The sequence below is a fragment of the Stigmatopora argus genome, chromosome 19 (genome assembly GCF_051989625.1).
Source record: "Stigmatopora argus isolate UIUO_Sarg chromosome 19, RoL_Sarg_1.0, whole genome shotgun sequence".
In the NCBI taxonomy this organism is placed as follows: Eukaryota; Metazoa; Chordata; class Actinopteri; order Syngnathiformes; family Syngnathidae; genus Stigmatopora; species Stigmatopora argus.
The window spans coordinates 11756473-11772773 of NC_135405.1; the positions used below are offsets into that span (position 1 = coordinate 11756473).

The window sequence follows — 16301 nt, forward strand, 5'->3', positions numbered from 1 at the left end:
TGCACAAAACCTCCATTTAAAATCCACATTACCATTACAGGTTTTTTTTTCTTTAATTAAAAAAAAAAACCACTGACACAAGCACTAATGGTCATCTTAAAAAATGTTGAATTACAGCAACATAAGTGAGATAGTGATTTACCAGCAGCACTACCATGGATAATTTTTGGCCCAACTTTATATTATAAAATAAAAAAATAAAAAATGGCCTAACTTTATATTATAAAATATTTTTTTTACTTATGTATAAAAAGGGACCAGTCAAGGAACTTTAATATTTGGCATATTCAATCATAAAATGAATGGAATTAAAAAAATACTGAAGAAAAACTTAAAAGGTTACGAATTTGCTCTCACGTAAGAAATAGAATTTAAACTGAACAAGACTAAAAAACGAAGTGTTAAATCGTATCAATTTGCGTTGAGCTGGATGTTGTAGTTCTTTCAAGCGTGGAGATCAATACCGGAAATGGTTGGAAGGACGGAAAAGAACTACAACTCCCACATTTCGCGCCAAAGCCGTTAACAGACCCTGGCGAGTAAACCCATTGCCTGTAATCCCTGCACTATCAACTCCTCTGCGGTATTTTTCTGCCTTTAACTCCAAATACACCCCTTGAAAACATGGACAACAGTGGGAAAGAAAAAGAAGCTATACAGCTCATGGCCGACGCCGACAAGAAATGCAAGTCGTCGGGTTCTTTTTTGGGAGGAATGTTCGGCGGGTAAGCGAGCACGAGCTAGTATACATTATTGTCGCATTGTCTCTTTTAATTCATATAAACATGCATTACGTAACCAAATAAAAGGGCGTCGGCACGTTATTCATGCTTTATGCTAATTAGACGGCATCCTGCTACTGTAAACAACTAATTCGTCATAATTTTATCATATTACACCTGTACGACATTTCTTTCTACTTTACGGCAGCTGCCTCATCATTTTACGTGCCGAAAACGAGTCTAAATGATGTACGTATGTACATTGATGAATTATTGGTGAACTGGAATATTGCAGGTTTAAGAAGCATTATAACAGTTATTTGAATTTGTGATGCACTTACTAAAGACAAGGAATGTTTAATCCATGATATTAACTCTGTGTCTGACCATGCAGTGACGTCATATACGTATTTTACCCTAATTGAATGGCTGACTCGTTAATTATTATAACCACCAGGGTGAAGTCCCAAGGGGATGAACTCAGATCAATAGGTTACACTTTGAAGCAATTTATTGAATCTTTACGTACGCTCGTCCTTTTCTGTTTTTTTCTAGAGGACATCATCACAAAGTGGAGGAAGCCTGTGAAATGTACTGCAGAGCAGCCAACATGTTCAAGATGGCCAAGAACTGGAGTGGTGAGATAAGAACATGAATAATAATTAATAATACCCAGCACAGACAGACTACAAAATGCAATATTAAATTAAACATTTATTTGATTTTCAATTTTTTTTAGGTGCCGGTGGAGCGTTTTGCAAGGCCGCTCACCTTCACATGCAGCTGCAGAATAAACACGACTGCGCCACTAGTTTCATCGATGCCGGCAACGCGTACAAGAAGTCTGATCCCAATGGTAAGACTAGCTAGCAACTGGTGACATCCACTCAAAAGGCTTAACTTATCTGATTAAAATCAGCTCACAAATTGCCAAATGAAACTAAAATAAAGCCTGCAAAATTAAAAAAAATCTCCAGGAAAATTGAAACAGTATAAATAGAAGAAATGGAATTGCTTTGAAGTTGTTATAATTCATATTTTAACATTTTCATGTGGTTGCGTTTCCACAATTAGTTTTCTCCTGGCAGCCATTTTGTGTCTGTCTGTTCTTCCACTTCTAAATTTATTAGCCTAACACGTTTGATGTCTTAACATTTCCTTCCTCATTTTTCTTCTTCATGCTGCCAAAAGAGGCAATCAAGTGTTTAAATGCCGCCATCGATATTTACACAGACATGGTAAGAAAGCAGAATATGTACGGGAAAAAAAACAGACTATCAGATACACAAGATGCGTAATGCTATCCAATTGAATGCAGTATCCAAAAATTCAACTGGTTCTGGCATGTAATCATTTTAACCACGCATAAATACTTACTAGGGAAGGTTCACCATCGCGGCCAAACATCACATCAGTATCGCCGAAATCTACGAGGCTGAGTTGGTGGACATCGAAAAAGTACAGTCAAAATTTATTCTGGAATTAGTTGGCACTATCATGTGAAAAAAAAACACGACATACAACAATATTTCTTTTAACTCCTGCACAGGCAATTGCGCATTATGAGCAAGCAGCGGACTACTACAAGGGAGAAGAATCAAACAGGTATTCTAAAGTATCCATACACGCAAGGAATCCATATTGAAGTGATTGTGAACACGAATCAAAACATATCTGAAAATAACTACGGCATTGATAAACAAGGAAGTCATTAGCATATAATAAATTACATTGTGTATCTCTTTTTTTTCATAGCCTATGTTGTTATATTGTTATATATTTTTTAATGTTAAAACATCCTCTCTTCCTGTAGTTCAGCCAACAAGTGTCTATTGAAGGTTGGGGCCTACTGTGCTCAGTTGGAACAGTACCAGAAGGCCATTGAGATCTATGAACAGGTAAAACCTAGCCATAGAATTTTTGAAAAAAAAATGGGGCATGGCATTGATCCCTGTGGGACACCCTGTGACAAAAATGTAACATTTATTTTGCCTTTTTAAAAGCTCCTCATTCTTTTTAAATGAATTCAGGAATTTTTATATATAAACTGAATGTATACGCAGGTTGGCGCCAGCACGATGGACAACCCGCTGCTAAAGTACAGCGCCAAGGAGTATTTCTTTAAAGCGTCGCTGTGTCACTTTATCGTGGACGAGCTCAACGCCAAGGCAAGTGTGTCTCTTCCGGGGTCCCTTTACCCACCTCGTAGCGCGTTAACCTGCCTGACGGTCGGTCCCCTCGCAGATCGCTGTGGAAAAATACGAGGAGATGTTCCCTGCTTTCTCCGACTCTAGAGAATGCAAACTGTTGAAGGTAGACGCTCGTCTGATTCTCCTTGTTTTTCTTTTTAACCCACGTCCTTGTTTTTTTATTTTTTTATTTAAAAGAAACTGCTGGAAGCTCACGAGGAACAGAACAGCGAAGCTTTCACAGAAGCGGTAAGTCTGCCTAGAAAGTAGAAGTAAAAAGTCATGCAGTACGCCTAGCTCGTCTTGAGTAAACATTCATTTAAAAGTCTAAGCTTTAACATGTGGTTTTTCCACTCAATTTAGACTAAGTGCGACCAGCCGTAGGTTCTACAACGCTTTCGAACTATTTATGGGTCCCAAAAGTTTGTTGAAATAAAACCCGATATTTTCAATCCCTCAGGTGAAGGACTTCGACTCCATCTCGCGTCTGGACCAATGGCACACCACGCTGTTGTTACGCATCAAAAAGACCATCCAGGGCGACGAGGGGGACCTCAAATGAGAGCCGACGCCCCCAAGGACATCCAAGTTACACGCATGGTTCCCCCCCCACACACAAAACACAACACAACACTGCTTAACAGTATCGCTTCCCTACAAAACGGAATGTAAAGCGTCTCCAATTCTCTCATGCGTAACTTTTATGTTCGTCACATTTTTCTGTCCGTGACGGTAACAAAACAAAACTACGTGGTGATTGCGTATCTGACAGCGACGCTATTATACTTTGAATATATGGTGGATTAGATACCTAATTGTTGTCATTATTGATAATTGACTAGTAATCAATGAATTGATTTGGATGAATCCACGCCAGCTTTTATGCAACTGTTTTACATGACAACCTGAAAAAGACGCCATTCCATTATCAATTCTAACAGCGGTATTTGCACTTTATCACAAGCATGGTTTCCCGTATCCACTTGTTAGCGAGATAAAAAGACTATAAAACCTTGCCTTTGAAAGGCCCTAAAACCACTTTGGGTACAGGTTAATTTAATATTGTTGCACATAATTTAACTTATAGACACATAATTATATTGTACTCGTGTGTTGGGAAAGTTGAAAAATGCAATGACTGTTAAACATAACATTAGACACTTTATTACTTCCTACTGACATGATTATAATCCATTAGGATTTATTTATTTTTTCCTGATTTTGACTTTACGGTCATCCGGTTCAAATGCTAACGGATGGCTAGGCTACCATCACGTTGTCCACCCCTTCAATTTGCATGTTCCCTACCCAACCCGTGTCGCCTATTTTCTCTTACCAAAGTTTCCAGCTTTTCTCGGATCATAAAAAAAAAAAAGAAAAAAAAGAAATCGGTGTGCTTTTGCGAATGGACAATAAAGTTGTATTCAGTCCTTATTGTGCTCAACAGTCATTTTTATTGCAGAGTGATGCAACATCTCACTTTAAGAAATTAACCATACTAAAATGTTATCACATCTTGTGTTAAATATTTTTGGAAGTGGAAAAAGTGATTTTTGTTTTTACTCTCGTGCTCTCGCCAATTTGCAATAAATATAGTTGTTTTTTTAATAGCTTTCCATGCCAACCATAAATGATGTCTCAATTAGGTTCTTAAATATGGAGTTCAATTAGATTTTTTTTTTCAGGGATTATCATTTTGTGTGTCTGCTTTCATCTCCATGGTTTTTTGCCTTAGTTGCTCCTCCCTGCACATCTGCTCAGACACGACCACCGTCAAAATGTCGGGCTGCGGCGTCCCCCCATCGGGAGCCAGGATAGTCTGCGAGGCAGCCTGCTCCAGCAGGGACGACACGGCGGTGGGATCAGCGGCTAGCGAATGGGTAGTCTCGGTAGGCTCGGCCTCCCCTGGTATGGTGAACTGGCCGTCCAAAGTGACCACGCCGCCGCTGTCGTCCGTCTCCGCCCGAGCTTCGGGCGGATTCCCACCGTGGACGAGGGTGAACCCGCCCGCGTCGCCGTGACCGACCAGGGTGATGCCCCCCGGGCTGGTCCAGTCGGGCGGCAGGGTGACCTCCCTGGTCTCCAAGCCCAAGATGGCGGTATTAGCGTTGCGTTTGCGTGCTTTCTGGGTGGCCCTTTTTCTCTCTTGAGCCGCCACCCTTCTTTCTTCTTTGGATTTCTTTTCTTCCACGTTGTCCTGCAGAACCACCAGGTAGTTCTTCCACGGAGCGTTGGCATCGTGGGTCTAAAAATGAAGGAAAAATCCACACCATTTTTTGTACTTTCATGCATGTTTACCTTCTTTCACCAATTGCTTTACTCTTTTTCAGACTCAAGTCTCACTAGAGGAAAAAACAACCAAGATGAACCAGTATGTAAAAAAAATCGTTCTCTTTTAGATCGCCCATCCTTGGAAAATGGAGAATAACAGGCTGAAGAAGGGTCAGTTGTCAGGAAATTTTCAAAGTTGTGAAGCGCCATCATTTTTTCTAAATTGTGTTAAAAAAGTGCTAAACTACGGCATTCTTTTTGTTGCTTTGGTAGTATACACGCGCTCAAGTGTAGTATTTTTTACTCACCGCGGTGTGCCGTCGAAGCGTAGACTGATCAGTGAACGTGCGATGGCACAAGCTGCACATGAAGGGCTTCTCGCCAGTGTGAATCCGCTGGTGGCGCTGGAGGGCGTTGAGCTGCGTGAAATGTTTGTCGCAGAACTTGCAGCCGTAGGGTCGCGCGCCTGCGTTCAGTTTGTCCAAAGACAAAATCAGAATCACCGCGGGCGCCACGGGCGATCGGGATTCGTACCCGTGTGCACGTTCATGTGCTGCCGCAGCGAGTTCCTCTGGGCGAAGCCACGGCCGCACTGCTCGCATTTAAACGGCTTGGATCCGGTGTGGATGTTGGAATGGTAGCGCAAGTATTCCTTGGAGGCGAAGCTCTTTCCGCAAGCCTCGCACATGAAGGGCTTCTCACCTTAAACAACAACACAAGTCAAAGACGGCCCAAAAATCCCAAAACCGGGTGGTCGCCTCACCCGTGTGCGAGCGCTTGTGATAGGCCAGCATGCTTTTCTGGGTGAAGCGGGAGTCGCACATGTCGCAGGCGAAGGGTTTCTCGCCCGTGTGGATCCTAAACACAACCACGTTACAATGTCATACCGTATTTACTCGCATATAAGCCGCCCCGTTAAAATCATTGAATGTTACAATTTCTCGCCCACTTTTCCAACATCTACTGGTACCTGTGGTGCATGTTGAGGGCCGATTTCTGGGTGAAGCGTGCACCGCACTCGGAGCAAACGTAGGCCTTGATGCCACTGTGCGTTCGCTTGTGTAGCAACAGCGAGCCTTTGGAGCTCAACAGCTTGCCGCATTCGGAACACTCGTGCAGATGCGTTTCGTGAACCTGAAAAGGGCAAACTGGGAAAGTCAGGGAACGGGTCGGGTCGCCAGTGGAGGATTGACGGGAGTTTGTCATAATGTCATGCATCGTTGGATACAATAGTAGAAGACAGAAACTAGTACTCGTGTCTTACCCTCTTCTGATCTTAACTTGAGTTTTTCCACCCCTAAAAAGCCCTGACCTGTTTGTGGTGGCGCACCACGTCCTTTTTGCGCTTGAACTTCTTGTTGCAGACCTCGCAGGTGAAGAGACGCTCGGTGCTGTGGACGTGCTTCTCGTGGATCCTCAAGTTGCTGCGGTTGGAGAAAGTCTTCTCGCAGGTTTCGCAACGGTAGACCAGGTCGGCTTGGCTCCCGTGGCAGGTCCTGCAAGAGAAACGGATCAAGTCTTACAGTCTTACAGTCATCCCGCTTTCGTAGGGACCCACCTGACCGAGCCTCGACCGCCGAAGCGCCTACCTGGTGTGTTTCAGATAGCTCTTCTCGTAGTGGAAGACCCTCTGGCATTGACTGCAACTGAACTTCCCTTTGGAGGACCTCCTGGACACGGCGGCGGACCCTTCTTCGTCCTCGTCCTCGCACGCAGAGTACAGCAGGGATTCCTCGGCCTCGTTCAGACTCAGCGTGTCCTCGTCAAAGTAAGAAGCGGGCGAGTACGCCTCTGCGTCGTCGTCTTCGCCGTCAAACGCCTCTTCCGTCGGAATGCGCCTCTGGAGGACTCTGCGGCCACCTAAGCTCATTTTCAGTTTGGCGGTCTTCGTCCTAGACCTTTTCGGGGGCCGCTCGAGGCTCTCCGACAGAACCTCCGCACCGGTCTCGGTCACCGTGGACGACTCCACTACCACGTCCGAGCCGAACACGTCGTTCTCCACGCAAACCCTGGCCAGCTCCTTGCAGTCCAGGAGTTCCGCCGCCATGTGCATGTCGGCGATCCTGGTCTGGGCCAACTCCACCTTCCCCGTGTACACAAACTCCAAAAAGTCAAAAAAGTCACACGGCGGCATGTTGGAGAGCGAGATCTGGTCTGGGATGGCATCCTGCGATAGGAAGATTTGACTGAAATAGCCGCTGGAGGCGGCGAGGACCACGCGGTGAGCCTGGAATGCCTTGGATTGGCCCTGGTAGTCCACCTGCACCGTGATGTCACTCAGGTGACCCTGCAGTTTCAGGTGGTAAAGACTATCCAGAAGCTTCTGGGAGTGAGATTGGGAGGTGAGCTGGACCACCGCCATGGAGTGACTGATGGAAACAAGAAGCAAGACTACAGTACTTCTGGATTCTCCAATCAGGTGACCCACAAATACACACACACACTTGAAAACATAACACCGGCCTTAAAACCAAATGTAGTTGCATTTATTTTACTATGTGTAACATAATTACTTTTGAATACAATATCATTTCACAGTAAGGATTGGTAGTTATGTGAACTCGTATTGTTTTCAGCAATTCACACTGTGTGTGGTTTTTGCTGTTGACTTGAAGGTTAGCATAGCTGCCAACCAGGAATTAAAACAAGCTAACGGAAGCTTCGGTTTATTGATTCGGGAAATATTAGCTAGTTTCTCCGGGTTCGAATGTTAGCATCACTCGGCGCTTTGAATAGCGTCGATGAGACAGAGGGGCTTTCTTACCGTAAGATCGCTAAAATCGCAGCCCGCCTGAAAACACTGCCATCCGATTTACCCCAAAGTCACTCGTAACTCGATCCTCTCTAAAAGGTGGACGATACATCCATTTAGACAAGATGTGCAAGCGAACAAAAACCAAGTAATTGAAGATGTGAATTGAAATTTTGGGATGACCTGATGCAGAGTATTAAGATCAATATCCGTCTTTGTTATTTGTCATTTTAACGATTTTGCTCCTCGCGAAAATACTGGTCGTAGTTTTGTCTCCAAAGACTTGCCGTAGTTGACTTTTCCTCCACGTCAATTCATGTACGCATGCGCAATGTGGAACTACGGCTAGCTATTTCTGTGTTTCACCGATCTGGGATCAGCGTTACAGCGTCAAAATACATATTCTCTTTGTTGTTTACGATGACTGAATTATAAAAGCCTGCCTTTTGTGATTTTTTTTCTCCATTTTATTCCCTTTGGATTCTCCTGTCAAATAGCTCAAAACTAAGTAATACTCAGCTCACCCTCTTAAGCTTGTACAAATCATTTCCCAACATTGGAAAATTATTATAACGTTAGAAAATTCACGTCCGAATACTCATTACCGATTAACTACACTACATTATTAATCCTAAATATTTTACGACATACCAACCGACCAATTTGCGTTACTCCTCGGTCCATGTTAAATTCTGATGCTTCCACATGTGTCCGCCAGAGGGCGACATTGCGCTGATTATCAACATGACAAACTGAGAACATATTTTTTTCTTCAAGAGGGATGGCTATTCATAACGTGATCATTTTTAGTTTTTAACGTCTTTTGTCATTTTGACAACCAGCAGCCAATTAGTCCTTCACAGTCCATGTCAAACGAGGTACTCAGTCCTTTCATGCTAATATATAGCTTGGAGTTGTCATTGTAGAGACAATCTACCTTTCCATTGGCAGTGTAGGTAATTTGCTCAAACTCCCGATTGCATCAATCAATCTCCAAAATGCAAAACCCATTGTAAGCATCCATGCAAAGCTAGCAACACGGGTGAGAAGGCTACTCTGCTGTTGCCAAGGCTTCTTGTCTCCTCTACAAAGAAATCCATACACCTCCCATTTATCATAATGAATCCTGCAAGCCTGCAGTGGAGCCTCTCTCCGGTGACTCATACTGCACGCAAGACCAGAGCTTTGCACTCTAACTTTTATTTGAAAAGTCATTCCATTCAATCCATAGTAGCGGACCAAACTTCCATCACATTAAAACAATCAAAATATTGACAGATCAAATAATACGATTTGACTCCAGTCCTTCAGAGGGCAGTAATTTAAAAAACTGTTAATTCATCAGATCTATAGACAGTATTTTCCACAGTATAAAATGCAATTAAAACATTTCAATTTTTGCTTAATCATTTTGTAATATTCCCTTTAGCACAGATCCATCTAAGTGATGTGTAACAAAACTAAACACTACTACTACTACAGCTTCATCTAGTGGAGGTATAACACAATCCCTTACTACTACAACAACTACTACTACAACTACTACTACTACTACAACTACTAATACTAATACTACTACAACTACTAATACTACTACAACTACTACTACTACTACAACTACTACTACAAGTGCTACTACTACTACTACTATTACTACTACTACTATTACTACTACTACTATTACTACTACTACTACTACTACTATTACTACTACTACTACTACTACTACTACTACCACCATTACTACTTCTGTTGCATATTATAATCCAGTATTATAACAATAACTTTTGTCCCTGCAGATTCCAACAATAAGCACGTGAAAAAAAATCCCCCGAGCTGTACCCAAACCGCGGCGAATCCGTCGGCTGTCCACGCAGAAGCAACGCAGCTCCTTTCCAGGTATGACTCATAGTCGCAGCAAATGTTAAAAAGCAGAACCCAACCGCGAAAAAGCAAAGCGCTCCAAAAAGAACCGCAGTTTTAGACAATCAGACCAAAGCCGAGCCAGATCGACCGCTTTTGGGTCCCGTTCCGTGTTCTGCGGTGGTCTGGCCTTCCGCTCTCCTCGGGCTCGATCGACAATACATCAATCATCGTCTTTTTGTTTTTTTAAATGCTAAAATACTCCAATTTGTAGCTCAGTACATTCTTGCATTTTGATGGTAACCTCGTGGACGCTTCTCTATTTGCAGAGGGTGCATGAACTTGCGGAGTTGTGTTAAGGTCATGAGCCGTCTCCTCACACACGCGTGTCGAGTGTCGGTCTGTCACGAATGGCTGCGTGCCACACCGCCACAGTCTAGACCTGGCGACTTGAACCCAGATTCTCCAAAACAAGACCGGGACGCCGCAGGGTTAAAAACAGTTCGTAATTTGCGGTCAAATGTTGTGAGCCGTGTGAGACTTGAGAATATTTGCAGCGGCAGCAGGCCAAATGTTTCCATCATCCACGATTGCGCCATGTTGAATTTAGGACGACGGCTTAGCTTTTTCTTTCCCGGATTGCGAAACAGGAAAGGGCACAAGGTCGTAGACTTGGGAGCGTGTAAAGTATATTTAGTTTTGTGGTACACTGTGAGATTTTTACCATGACGATAACGCTAATGCTAATAATGCCTTTAAATGGCTTTAGTATCGTGACTGGACGTTTCGTCGAAAGACGTTTGGTCCCTGGACGTTTGGTCGACAGGATGTTTGGTCCCTGGACGTTTGGTCGACCGGACGTTTGGTGGAACGGACATTTGGTAGAACGGACGTTTGGTCGCCGTCAATTTATGACAGAGAGTTTACTGTTGATATTTTGATATTAGATATTTTGATGTTAAACTCACTCTATCTCTCATGATTATAATTTTGAGAGCTGGTTTCAACAGTAACAACCCGGCGACCAAACGTCCGTCCTACCAAACGTCTTTCGACGAAACGTCCGGGTACCCTTTAGTATAGCATAGCTTTTCATGTGCTATTTTTCACATTTCCCAGGTATCGGCCGATCCATCAAATCAGGTCACATGCAAAATAATTCCATCGGGACATCCCTACTATTATTTCTTAAAAGGACGTTATCAGAATAAATAAAGAACGACTCACTGAGCAAATAATGGCGCGTGAAAGTGCTAAACAAAGAAGACTTTTCCCTGAATGGAAGACATGGAAAAGAGCCTTTTTCAATGCTCCCATGCAGTCAGTCAGTTCATTGAACAAGTCGGCCCATTCCGTCCTTCCATTGATGAAAAGATAGATGGCATTCCCAGATGGAATTTCTTTGGCCTCTGACTCACTGCGTGTGTTCCTCCCTTGCCTCGCTAACTCCTTCAACCTCCCTCCCTCCTTTCTCCCCCCCTCTCTTCCTCCTCCTCCACTCGTCCTTGCTAGCATTCCCTCCGTTGTAACCGTACCCAGCACTCAAGACGCCCCAAGGACGGCCGACGTGTTCGGAAATAGAGCGCTTGCCTTCTGCGGCTAAAATAGACGACGCCGGCTTTCATAAATGACTCACGCGCTCTTTTGCTCACATTTCTTGCACACTTATTCAATTTTTTAGGTAGAACCATACGTCATGTTGATGTTTTCATTCGGAATATCCTTGAATAACTTCTCAGGAAATCTCCGATCGTTTTAGGAATTTATGTCGTATGAGATTACGAGTTGCATATTTCCCTCCTGTTGATACAGCTTCTGGTTAGTCGCCAATGACGTTCAAACAAACTCCAAATTCCACAGCTCATTTGCAAATTCTGCTTCGGCTTTCCTGTTTTTTTTCCCGACGGATTTAATAGCGAAAAGCCATGCGTAGAATTCTAAACATTAAACCCCCGAGCTGAGCAAATCGCCCACAGGGACGAGAGATTTGGTCGAGATTACCGCCGTGGCTTTTAACGCGGCCCGGGGAAGCGACTCCCAATTAAATAAACGCTTTCGCCGAGAAGGACGCTTGTTGACTCAACGGCTCAAGGCCAATTGCTTTTCATCAAGTCAAATATACACCGTCTCCGTATACAGTGTCAAATGGACTCCCACAGGTTTGCTTTGGAGCCATCTACGTATTTTCTTTGAAAACCAACATCGGCTTGAGAATTCTCAATGGATATTTGATCCTTCCGTCAAATGGAATTCATCGAATAGTCCCTTTTTTGGCCTTTTTCGGGAAGTCAGTGCGTACGAGGTCAGATTGTCGTACTTTGTGAGTCCAAAATCGGTGTAAAAGACGGAAAAGACTGACAAAGACTTTGACGAGGGCTCCGCTAACTTATCTCAGACCGTTGACATCCATCTGAGTATGACCAAAAATGGTGTGGGAGAGCAAGTAGGAGCATGTGATCGTGGGAGGTGGGTTGGCAAGACGCGCGACTGACACGTTTACACGGAGGAGCCAGACAACTATGCGAGCTTGTGAGATGTGATAGAACGCGGAACAAGATGGAACTGATGCGAGTCGTGAGGCCAGTGAGCGAGCTGATTCAAAGACAGTTGGGGTAAAAGTCAGGTTTGTCGATAAGACCAGAAAAAAATCGCATTTTCGTTTCCCCGGTTTGAAAAACACATTGGAAATACGACACAGCAAGCAACTTTAACATAACAGTGGTACCTCGACATATGAGCAATTCGAGATACAAGTAAAATTTCGAGCAAATAATTATCTCTAGATACGAGACAAATTTCGAGATACGAGAAAGCCAGGTGGCCAAGACATGAGAGGTTGTTTATCATTTTTTGCCGCATCTTCGTGTATAACAGATATCTATCTACGAGCACTGGGCAAGGCGTTGCATTTTTTTCAGTGTTTTTTTTTCTTGTTAGTCAGCGCGAATGGTGGAGCGATCGCTAATACGAGGAGTGTATATTACTTCTTGTTAGCAAGTGGTCATGCGTTATCCTATTGTTAGGACATTTGTGTGCATCATTTTTGGAATGTTTTGAAGGGAATACAACAGCAAACAGCCCTTCGATAGTGAACGTGATGGTGAAGGCAGGGCAAACAGCCAACCGGCCAGGAGAAGGTATAAAAAAAATGTAAAACAAAATTAAAATTAAGTTTAGTGTAAGGTTAGATTAAACTTATTTTTGAGTGTCTGCATCGTATTCCAAGTTCATTTAAATTTGTTTATGTTATATTACAATCCACCGCCCCCCCGTATTCCACAAAATGTAGGTTTTCATAAAGAGCAAAGCTTTCCACAATACTAGTGTCCTACGCGTGCAATCAGTGGATTGCCGTCAGGTGCTTCTTGCAGCCCAACCCCCGCTGGTTCAAGTTTGTAAGTCAGCTCGGTCAGTGCTGGGTGACTTGAGCAAAAAGCTGCCGCCACCCACAGTGGCCCAACCCCCGTCGATTCAACCTTGTCACCTATGTTTGTGCTAGAAGGCTTGGAAAACAAAAAGCTGCCTGGTGTAAACTGTCAAAGCCAGTCCAAGACTTTTTCTGGACCTATTGAAAACGGCGGAGCGATCGCTATTACGAGGAGTATATATTACTTCTCGTTGGCAAGTGGTCGTGCGTTATCCTATTGTGAGGACATTTGTGTGCATCATTTTTGGAATATTTTGAAGGGAATACAAAAGCAAACAGCCCATCGATAGTGAAAGTCAGGGTGGAGGTGGGGCAAATACAGCCAACCCGGGAGAATAAAGGTATTCAAACTTTAATACAAAATTAGAATTAAGTTTAGTGTAAGGTTAGATTAAACTTATTTTTGAGTGTCTGCATCGTATTCCAAGTTCATTTAAATTTGTTTATGTTATATTACGATCCACCGCCCCCCCGTATTCCACAAAATGTAGGTTTTCATAAAGAGCAAAGCTTTCCACAAGACTAGTGTCCTACAAGTGCAATCGGTGGATTGCAGTCAGGTGCTTCTCGTAGCCCAACCCCCGTTGCTTCAACTCTGTATCTGTGCTGGATGTCTTGGAACAAATTGCTGCCCCAACCCACAGCGGCCCTTGGGCAAGTCCAAGACTTTTTCTGGACCTATTTCAAACGTTGGCCATCAAGGTGCAGACTTTTAACCATTTTGACTCATTTAAGAGCACCTTTGTTGAATGATATTTCACCCATTTCATTATATGCAGCGGTGTATGATGATAATAAAGGCTTTTGATTTGATTTGATTTGATTTGATAAAGGCATAGCATCCCATAAGATTAGGCTTTCATTTAAACTAATTTAGGATACAAATCCACTCAAAAAGGCTTAATAAGGAAGTTAGAACCGAATTAGTCATGCTTTCTCTGCTGTCTTGGCCCCTCCCACTCAGAAAATGTAACAAAATATGTCAATTTATTTTTTGTGTGCAGATTTTTGCAGTTTTTTAGCATGCTATTTGTAAGCATCTCGTTGCAGTGTGACCCTTCCGCCATTCTTTCATGTACTAACTAGCGTAGCACTGAAAAGCTAAAATATATCATCCATTCTGGTTGTGTTGTCACAACCAGAATTGCTGAAAAACCACCAAACAACACTTTTAAGATTTAGGTACACTCCTCTTTAAATGTTGCTGTTTTAAGGGTCACCTTGACTTTTGCAATGCAATCGTGCAAACTGTATAACACCAAGGGTGCAAAAGAGCAAGGTCACGGCACCCCCGAGACAATGTTCCCTTTTGTAGTCGTGACCCGGCGACTCCCTGGAGATTTGTGTACACAAAGACGAGCACTCAGACTTCAAACGGTCCCTCATTTGACAGAAGGAAAAAAAACCCATCATGTTCTAGTCAGGCCGAGTTGCCATGGAAACGCAGCATCGTCGTGGCAGACTCTTTCCGCGGGGATCTTTGTCTGTCTGTCTCATCAGGGATCCTCGCATCACTGATGCTGTACATCGCCAGTCGATGACTCACCGGCGTCAATTTCAAATTCACTGGACGCCGCATCTGGTACATATTTTTTTATTCTGCTCATAGGATTTTTTCTTATTTATTTTTTAAGCCCTAAAACATTCATGACAGGAATTAATCAATATCCCCGAGCATAGAATTTATTCTACCTCACATTTAATGAGAGATTCTACAGCATTTTCTCATTATAGAAAAACTAAAATTAACTTTTAGGCGTTTTCAGGTTTCCTATTAAAGTAAAAATACATTGGAAAACAAAATAATAATATTTGGGTTTCAATGGTTTATTTGCAACCAAAACCATGGAAAATGATTATAGTAATCTCTCAATTATCCCAGGTAATGGCCACCAGAAAACAAAGGACTTGGACTAAAACTCCCATGAGGAACTATTTTCATTGTGAGTACAGTACACTATTTACATTTTTGTATGTATACATTATATTAAAATGTTGATACCTTACAGTTTGATATAGCTGTAATATTTAATGAATATACAATTTTTGATAATTGTACTTTTGTATTTCTGTATAGGCGCAAAAACGTATTGTGGTAGTAATAATGGGGGTGATCCTACTTTGCGTTTTTTCAATTTTCATGGCCATGTTTGGTCTATTTTACCGCAAAATTCGAGGGATTACTGTACTATAAGGTTTGGTTTGCATACCTAATGAGCTGTGAAATAGTTGAAGCCCGCCTCCCAACTGAGCTTGATGGGGGTCTCCCAACATCAAATCAAACATCCGTCAAGCATAAAATACCCCGAACGCTGCCAGACGACCATTCCCGGGGTCTTTCTTGCTCAGCGACGCACAGCTGATGGTTTTTGATCTCGCAACCCGCCGTATGACTCACCCGGCGAGGCCACGTGACGGCACGTGCCGGGGGGTACAGGTACTCGTCATGAGTCATTAAGGCTTTTTGCGTTGCTCTCGAGAGCGGCGCCGTGAGGATTTTCCAGTCGTGTCGAGCGATGAGTCACACAGACTCCAGAAAGCGTGTCCAATTGAAGAAACCTTGGCATATTTAAACACACGTTGGGGTGTTTAGTATATTCTTGGGGGTGTTAAACAGTAAATAATTATTCGTCACAATAAGTAAAGATTTGGAATCGATGAAGTAATGTATTTCCAACTCATTTAAGCAAGTTGATATTGTGACATTTAACTGAGTTGAATTCACAAAAGTACACGGAAACTGAATTTGATCCACATTAGCAAATAAGCTATTCTTAGCTCCATTGTCGGTGCGTTCGACTGCCGCCGAAGGTTTGATCCCCAATTGGAACCGAATATTTACCCAAACTGAAGTTCAAATGACCTCATCTTAGAATGTCAATGTTCAAACTTTATTTTTTGTTTTTTAAACAGTTTACCGAAGCAAACAGCGGTACTCCAAGCCTGACCGAAGTCACATGACCAATGGAAAAACCTATGCTGGGTGCTGGAACGGAACCACGGGTAAAAGTAAGTCCCCGTAATTGCCTTTCTTCTCTGCGTGTACGTGTAAATTCCCCCCGTAAAATTAAAGCCTG

At 43.0% G+C, this 16301-nt stretch overlaps 2 protein-coding genes and 1 long non-coding RNA gene across 4 annotated transcripts; 2 read left to right on the forward strand and 1 right to left on the reverse strand.

Annotated features, from left to right (window-relative positions):
- The first annotated feature begins 526 nt into the window (after positions 1-526).
- napbb (N-ethylmaleimide-sensitive factor attachment protein, beta b) lies at positions 527-4542 on the forward strand. Its single transcript, XM_077587158.1, has 11 exons — positions 527-725; positions 1278-1360; positions 1462-1578; positions 1914-1960; positions 2103-2180; positions 2272-2327; positions 2536-2620; positions 2786-2890; positions 2967-3035; positions 3110-3160; positions 3372-4542. Exons 1-11 carry the CDS (start codon positions 625-627, stop codon positions 3471-3473), a joined length of 894 nt encoding a protein of 297 aa, XP_077443284.1. The 5' UTR covers positions 527-624; the 3' UTR covers positions 3474-4542.
- Positions 4112-8248, reverse strand: gzf1 (GDNF-inducible zinc finger protein 1). Of its 2 annotated transcripts, XM_077587144.1 has the most exons (9): positions 8118-8248; positions 7947-8026; positions 6772-7551; positions 6495-6678; positions 6153-6316; positions 5946-6040; positions 5717-5884; positions 5491-5648; positions 4112-5156 (listed from the first exon to the last, which is right to left on the reverse strand). In XM_077587144.1, exons 3-9 carry the CDS (start codon positions 7542-7544, stop codon positions 4593-4595), a joined length of 2106 nt encoding a protein of 701 aa, XP_077443270.1. In that variant the 5' UTR covers positions 7545-7551; positions 7947-8026; positions 8118-8248; the 3' UTR covers positions 4112-4592. The 2 variants fall into 2 exon arrangements, with proteins under 2 accessions (XP_077443270.1, XP_077443271.1); XM_077587145.1 differs by lacking the exon at positions 7947-8026 and having other exon boundaries at positions 8118-8182.
- Positions 7469-15165, forward strand: LOC144064541 (uncharacterized). The gene is made up of 3 exons (XR_013296815.1): positions 7469-7601; positions 9734-9833; positions 15107-15165. It is a non-coding gene; the product is annotated as an uncharacterized LOC144064541 (long non-coding RNA).
- Positions 15166-16301: the final 1136 nt, after the last annotated feature.